This window comes from Felis catus, chromosome A1 (genome assembly GCF_018350175.1).
Source record: "Felis catus isolate Fca126 chromosome A1, F.catus_Fca126_mat1.0, whole genome shotgun sequence".
Classification (NCBI taxonomy): Eukaryota; Metazoa; Chordata; class Mammalia; order Carnivora; family Felidae; genus Felis; species Felis catus.
In genome coordinates, this window is record NC_058368.1 from 45,028,298 (window position 1) to 45,036,265 (window position 7,968).

Consider the following 7,968-nt stretch of genomic DNA (forward strand, 5'->3'; position numbering starts at 1 on the left):
TGTTCGTTATATTTGTTGTATTTGTTTCATTCTGCACTTATAGTCACATCTTTCACTCAGATGGTTCTGGAGTTTTGGGTACCTGCAGGTTCAATCAAGTGGTCTCATTTCTTTCTCCTTTATGATCTTCTTATTTTCCCTGAAGCAAGTGTGCTCAGAAGGGAGGGCACCTGGAAATTGTGGGCTTCTTTATAAAATGACAAATAATATTGATAAACCCATCCTAAAATAAATAAAAGAAGCTCTCCCCAAACAAGGTATCATCTGCTGCTAGTTCTGCTCTACATAACAGTAGACTGTGTAACACTCCAGCCTGGGATAAATTAGCCAAGAAGACATAAATTTGAGTAAAATCACTCCATACTCTTTTTCACTATGAAACGGGGTTACAGGAAAATATGAACATGACTTCATTTTAGTGTTCCATAGAAGCATAGTTTAAGAACTCCTTTCCTGAATAAATAGCCTCTAACCATTTTTAAAGTTGCTTTTTCCTTTTGACTGAGGCAAGACTGATTTCTTAACATTCTCAACAAATACCTGGTTCAGGTCTCACCAACTTTCATGATAATTTAATGGTGTATGCTTTCTTCTGGTGACAATTTTCCGTATCAATTGTTCCGACCCTCAAAAGCAGATTTCTATCATAAAGCTCTCTTTTGGATTCAAAAATTAAATTAGTTTTCCCTAAGTCATTTCCTCATGGTGTTGTTTAATTATAAAGTAAAATGCACAGAATGAACGATACTTCAGAAAAAAAAAACTGAGTGTTTTCTAACTTAGGCTAAGAAGTTCTCTTTGAGCCTTATGAGGCATTGTCTGTCACTATTATTATTTTTATTTATATTATTTATTTTAATTTTTTCAACGTTTATGTATTTTTGAAGAGAGAGACAGAGCACAAGTGGAGGAGGGGGAGAGAGGGAGAGAGGGAGAGAGAGAGAGAGAGAGAGAGAGAGAGAGAGAGAGAGACAGATTCCGAAGCAGGCTTCAGGCTCTCAGCACTTAGCACAGAGCCCAACACAGGGCTGGAACCCACATACCATGAGATCATGACCTGAGCCAAAGTCAGAGGCTTAACCGACTGAGCCAGGCATCCCACCCATTACTATTATTTTAAAAAGTCTATTTAAACATTCAAACAGAGAATCATTGCAACCAAGGGAATAGGAAAACTGCTTCAGCATAACTTTAGCTGTAGCCCCTTTCTTATGTTCTGTTGTGTTTGTTTGTTTAAGCAGAAGGAAAGGAGAATTAGCAAAGTGGCCTGGAATATGGTGTCTGGATCAGAGAGTAAGAAGACAAAGTGCAGCTGTACTATGTACAAGTCTATGATTCTGGGCACATTAATTAGCTGTCTGTACCTCAGTCTTCTCATCTATCTAATCATTATACCTAAGGGATACATAATTGTTCCAGAATCAAAGGACTGTTCTGAATATTAAATTGCACAGTATAAACATTCAACATGCTATCTAGCAAATAGGAAGTTCTTAATCAATATCACTCACTATGATTATGACAAATATTTATTCACTTAACAGTGTTTATTGAGTAACTACATGCTCTATGATAGGGACAAAATGATGAGCAAAATGGAAATAGTCTGTCCACTGGGCAATGTTTTTAAATTTTTTTTTAATGTTTATTCATTTTAGAGAGGTGGGGGGGCAGAGGGAGAGAGGGTGATACAGGCTCCAGAGTTCAAGCTGTCAGCACAGAGCCCTATGCAGGGCTTGAACTCACCAACCATGAGACCATGACCTGAGCTGAAGTCTGATGCTTAATAGCTTAATCAACTGAGCCATCCAGGTGCCCCAGGGCAATTTTTGTTAGAGACAAACAATAAAAACAACATAGATATTAATATGCAGTTACAGGTGACAATGAGAAATTGAAAAAAAAAGTAGAGAGTATTTAGTTACTCCAAGAACATGGAATGAGCAGATGCAATAAATTTTTAAAAATTTAAATTAATTCGCCTAGGGGACCAACGGATGCTTCTTTGAGAAATGTACAAAGCTCTTAATCAAGACATCTCAATGATAAATAGGAATGAACTCAGAAAAGGGTGGGTTGAGGGAAGGAGAGCCAATATGCAAGGAGACAAAACAAGTTTGTGAGGCCCAAAGATAGAGAAAAATGTTAAGGGAGGACACTGAGTCTGGAAGACAGAGGGTAAGAGGGAGGTTGGTGAGGGAAGGGCCTTGATAATAGACAAGAGACAGATCATCCAAGGTCCATCTGTGCAGAGTATGGATTGTGGTCAGAGGGTGGTGGCAATACTTAAAAAAAAAAAAAAAAAAAGAAAAAAGAAAGAAAAGGAGAATCTGGGTGTGGCAAAATAGTTCATATTTTCGTTTTAAATTTTTCATTCACTCCACTATCAGAGAATGGATTATATGTGGCAAAATTAATGAGTGAGGATGATGCGTATGGCAGTGGCAGAAGCTGAGTTGAAAGGGGACAATATATTGGAATTAGGTGCAAACAATGGAGATGGAGGGATGTGGCACAGATAGAAGAAGGGAATTTTTGAAGAAAAAGTGACAGTGCTTGGTGGAATAGTGAAAACAATGGAGAAGAGCATGTTGGCAAATATGACCCTGAATTTTTGGCTTGTACAACCTAATGCATGGAAAGCTGTTCTCTGAGATAAAGAAGAAAACTGAGCAAGAGAGAGGGGGACATTTATGAGTTCAGTTTTGTACAATGTTGTATTTATATTGTGTCTGTGATATCCACAAGAGAGGTCAAGCAGAGAGGTGGGTGTGTGAAACCAGAGGTCAGGGGCAGGTCCAAATTTTGAGATACAAATTTCGAGATACAGGTTGTGGACAGCAGTTGAAACCATGGAATCAGATGACTGCATTCCGTGAGAACTGAGAAAACTAAAAAAGGAGGCAGTTGACCATGACATGTCCTTTCCCACTCACATTACTACAAACCGTGAAAATACAAATATTTCTCTTTGGTTCTTAGATTACTACCTATAGAACTTTGGATAAAAATATCCACACCAAGAATGTATGATAATCTGAATAGCTAGATTACATACTTTCCAACAACTAAGTTCACAATGAAGTAGAGAAAATAAATGACTAATCACATAGATGAGGAACCTATTACCATAGTCAGAATTCTTAATGGTGTAATGGTTAAGGTATTAGAGTACTGAGATTTCTTTATGTATGCCTAGTAGGGTGGGACCAGATAAAGTCTGGGTTCAGGTAATACATTAGTTTACCAGTGGCTTCCTGCTGCCTTTATGTTTAAACTCCATTATAGTTTCCCAGAATTCTGAGATTACAGGAAGTTTTCCCTTGAACATCCCCAGCAGCTGTTTGAACAAGTGAAACCAACTGAGTGACTTTTACTTGTCTAAACCAATCTTCCTAACTAGCATGAAACCAAATGAATAAACAGAAGATCAGAAAATGAAGAGAAAAGAAAGGGGTCAGCTCTTGTTTCATACATGAAGATTAATTTAGCATGGAAGTCACAACTGATAAAACAAGATGCTAAATATCAAATGGGACTTCACAGTATGGTTAGATAATAATAACTCAAGTAATCAAAATTATCATGCGGGGTTTAGGTGGTTTATGTACTCACTGATCAATATAAACACTATGTAGATTTCCTGCATGTGCTAAGATAGAAACAAAAGAAAATGCACATTACTGATTATTTTACATATTATTTTGCATTCAGTACTTTGGAAATGATGTCTTTTCTGAGAAGTGAACCCTATTCTTACCACATATTAAAATTCATATATATAATTATAATATATATGCAATATCTATATATGGCTAACTCAAGTCTAGTAGCATGGTTTTAATCAATCATGAGCACAGAACCAATGCTCTATGAAGGTTTGGAAACTCATGAAATCCACACTATCAGTAATAACTCCTTTTTCCAGTGAGAAGCTCAAATTTTTCTAAACTATTTATGTCTTAACACAATTTTAAAAATAAAACTAGACCTGATTTTTAATATTTTAAATATGCAAGAACTCATAGGAAACCATCATTCCAATAGCAAAGATGGTTTTGGTGGGACTTGCTTATATTCAGAATTCTTTTTATATACAACTCTTTGTGAGTAAAAATGATATACATTCAAAAATGAGGGACCAGAAGTTACATCTGATGAGTGTTTTGTGCCTAAGTGTTCTATTGGTTATGACTTTTATTTTTTTACTTATTATAATTTCTTAAGTCAATATTCTATTAGTATTTTCAAATTCTTCAACTTACATAAAAATCTTCAGAAATTACTCATGACAAATATGTCTCATTTACTTAAAAGTGTATTTGTTGTAAAACAAATTTAAAAAACTTATTAAACATTAGTGTTTTCAGAAGGTCACATATTTTAAGCTGGTTTTAAGACTTTACAGAATTGAAAAAAATAATCTATTTTTTATAAAGTCTCTTAGTCATAAAATATCAGTTTCAATAAAGTAGTAATTAGTAAATATTTAACATAATATTTTCTTTTAAATATATAAAATGAATTGCTAAATGCTTATGATTTCTGAAAACTAAAAAAAAAAATGGTTTTAAATATTCTACACTAAAGGAGGTAAAGCTCAACATATTTGATAGAAAAAAAGGCTTAAACTATAATAACTAGTAAACACATAAATCAAATTACTTTATGGTATTGGTGGTACCCAAAGTTATAACCATTTTGGTAAAATATCTTAATTGAATAATATATAGACTAATATTTAGGTCTGCTATATATGGGAAAAAAACTTTGTCATACTTGAAAATTACAAATTAAACTTCCTCCTTTTTAATAAATACATTACATTAAATGTCTTAACATATTAGAGTATGTCCAAGGCTCTTCCATATAATCCATACAATCAAAAATTGTAAGGATATTTTTTCATATCTTTAATTTCACATTTGTCAACATCATGAAAAGCACCTACAGTATTATTTTGTGCATTCCTTTTGTGACTTAATCAACTTTATAAGAAGGTGATTCAATCAACCAGAAGTTTAAAAAGTTGTTTCTGTTTTGTTATTGAGAGGTAATTAAATTTAATAAACATATCCATTATAATTTTCCTATGTTTCCTATGTTTCTTCAGTAATGTATCCTGATATCATATGAATTTAAATGCAAATCTTTTCATATTCTCACTATATGCCAAAACTAGTAATGAATAATGAGTCAATTCTCTAAAAATGTAAAACTCAGAAGTTTTATGTGTCTGAAGGTTTCTATAAGTCTTGAAGGTAGAATTCTTCTAAAAGAATCTAATATTGAAAATATACAAAACATAAATGTTGACCTACCACCTAAAGATCCCATCCTAAACCACCAAATAAGAACAGCTGAATGCAAACAGGCTCAGCAACAGTTCAATTCTAAGACTCTGAATAAGGCAAAAGTGAACACACAGGAAGATAAAAAGGGAAGTTAGAATAGAGAATAACAACACTGCATTTCATGGAAGAATAGAAAAGAGAAAGAGAAAATGCTGCTGTCCAGTGGCCTCCTTTCACGCACCTCATTAGTTCTGGTATATAGATTCAAGACACAGGGATCCTAGATAACACGCTAAGCCAATTTCTAGGCCAGTACATGAGATCCTTGTGACTGGTGTTTAAAACAAGTTTCATCTCACATCAGGTAACGGGAATACTGATGTGACAGAAGACGACAGAAGATCACCATCATCTCAGAAATATGAGACCCACTCCACTGAAAGATTTACCAAAATGCATATATATTCAATTTGTGATTACAACTCTGAAAACTTGCAAAAAGCAAAACCATATGAATGCGCCTGTAGAAATTAATGAGCAAACTTTCAGTGAGATGATATAAACTTGGGTAATAAAAGCCGAGCTGGCATCTCTCAATCAAATTTCTCAACCTGAAACGTTTTAGTCTTAGTAACTACCAAAGCCCATAGGGGAGAGGGGAAATCAGTGGAAACTGGGAGATGCTTGGATGCCCCATGGGGTCTTACTGTACCTGTGTCCACATCCTTCACCTGTTGCCTGGCTTGAGTTGGCCGGCTCCACTTTGAGCTCTTGCAGGACCAGCCCTTTATCGTGTGGTCCAGGAAAGTCCATGCCTGGCACCTCCTCCTCCTCTAGAGACTCCACGTAGAAGAGAGTCCTGGCTGGCTGTTGGGGGCCCTGCCCCGGCGCCCCTTGCTGCAACCTTGTGGCCACTGGCAGCAGGGTGCCATTCAGTGGATTAAAGGAAGAGGAGGAAGACGAAGGGGAGGAAGACGCAGGAGAGGAGGAAGAAGAGGAAGGCTTCTTCCAGAAAGTGCTCACGCCGCCCTTCTCTTGGCTTTTGAGCAGGCGACTCTGACTGGGGCCCCAGTGCTCGAAGCTGCCGCTGCCGTCCTGTTGCAGGCAGCCGCCCCCCGCCGGGCCGCCTGGGGCTGGCGACGGGTGGCTGAAGAGTTTCCAGCGGAGTCGCAGGATGTGCTTCACATCGAAGTCTTTTCTCCCAGAGCCTGACATGTTTGACGCAAGAAGGCAAAGAGACCTCAGCGGCCGCGGGAGTAGACAGACCAGCTGGTGGGGGAGGCCAGCAGAGCTCGGGGTTGGAGGAGGCGGCGGACTGCGCCCTCTGCACCCCGGGAGCACTCGCGGCGAGGCGGGCTGCGCGCCCTGCTAGGCAACCACCCGAGCGCGGACGGCAGAGCCGCGCCGCTCAGCTGCGGTCAGGTCCGCAAGGACCCGCGCGTGGGGAGCCCACCGGCTGCGAGCAGAGGCAGGAGCCGGACGCAGAGGGCTGAGAATCCTTGATCCGCGCGCGGGGGCCCCGTGGTTACGGCAGGGAGGGACGACCCTGGTGATGGAGGTGCGCGAAGAAGGGAGGTCTGCACGCTCGGAAGCCCGGGAGGCGGCGGCAGCTGGATACACCTCCCTGGGATGCACCCGTGGCAAAACCTCAGTCGGGAAGGTGTCGGCTCTCCTGTCCTTGCAGCTCAGAGTTCAGTGCCTGGAGAGCGCAGAGAGAGAGAGAGAGAGAGAGGGAGAGAGAGCGAGATAGAGCGAGCGAGAGAGCGCGCCCCAAGTCGCGAAGAAGCGCACCCCCTAGTCTTCTCGGTGCACCTGCGCCCCTGTGCCTGGCCTCTCCGAGGATGCTCTGAGAGCTTGCCGGGTGTCTTTGAGAAAGTCAAATGCCTTCTGCAAGGCGAGAAGGGGTGGTTTTATATAGTCAGTTTGTAAAAGAGAAGAATAAATATTCCAGAAAATATAGGAAGGCAAAAGGAAAAGCCCGCCCGTGAAGCTGTCAAGGTCCTCACAGTACAATTTTCTCTCTGCCTCATCGCCTCCTCCTCCCCTGTAAGTGACGCAGATGTGCACTGGGGCCTATACGGAGAGATGGAGGGAGGGAGGGAAGGCTTCAATCTTCTTTATGCAAGTGAGTCTGCCGCTCTTATTGTCCCCTTGCTAGGTCCTGTCACCTTTTTTCATCCCCCTTCCTCACTACATTACTGTGTGGCAATAAAAGTAAAACAAACAGGCATTATGCTTTAGTATCAGTAAACACCCAACGTGAATCATGGCAACGTAAACTTAATAGGCTGCCATAGGTTTGCAGGTTGCATGTTAAGGGCTTGAATTATTTAATAAACCACATCCTTTAACCTTTAGCCTTGGTTTGTCCACAGTGAGACACAAGAAACAGTGATGCTGGCATCAAAGAGTGATAATGCCACCATTCTGACACATTGTGATTCTGCCATTAACACACTCAGGCAGCGCTTCGTCTTGGGGTCCAGAGGCGTGCTGGAGAAATTTTAAGATGGGCATCTGAGTGCAGGGGACGACTTTTGCAAAATCAGTGTGTTCGGTGTGTAGCTTTGGAATGAAAGCTGTTGTTCGTGTAAACCAAGCAGTGGAATAAAATGATAAAAGAGAATTTCCAGGCATAACCTTCTGGTGTATAAATCATGATACAGAATGCATA

General features: G+C 39.8%; 1 protein-coding gene across 2 annotated transcripts in view; it reads right to left on the reverse strand.

Annotated features, from left to right (window-relative positions):
• Positions 1-7,350, reverse strand: part of KLHL1 (kelch like family member 1) — a 355,898-nt gene extending 348,548 nt beyond the window's left edge. The window contains exon 1 of one of the 2 annotated variants that reach the window (XM_019827858.3): positions 6,007-7,350. In XM_019827858.3, the coding sequence (XP_019683417.1) occupies positions 6,007-6,509 (503 nt within the window). In that variant the 5' untranslated portion in view covers positions 6,510-7,350. The remainder of the gene's footprint in view (positions 1-6,006) is intronic. The other variant, XM_011288605.4, reaches the window with a different exon arrangement.
• Between the last annotated feature and the right edge of the window lie 618 nt (positions 7,351-7,968).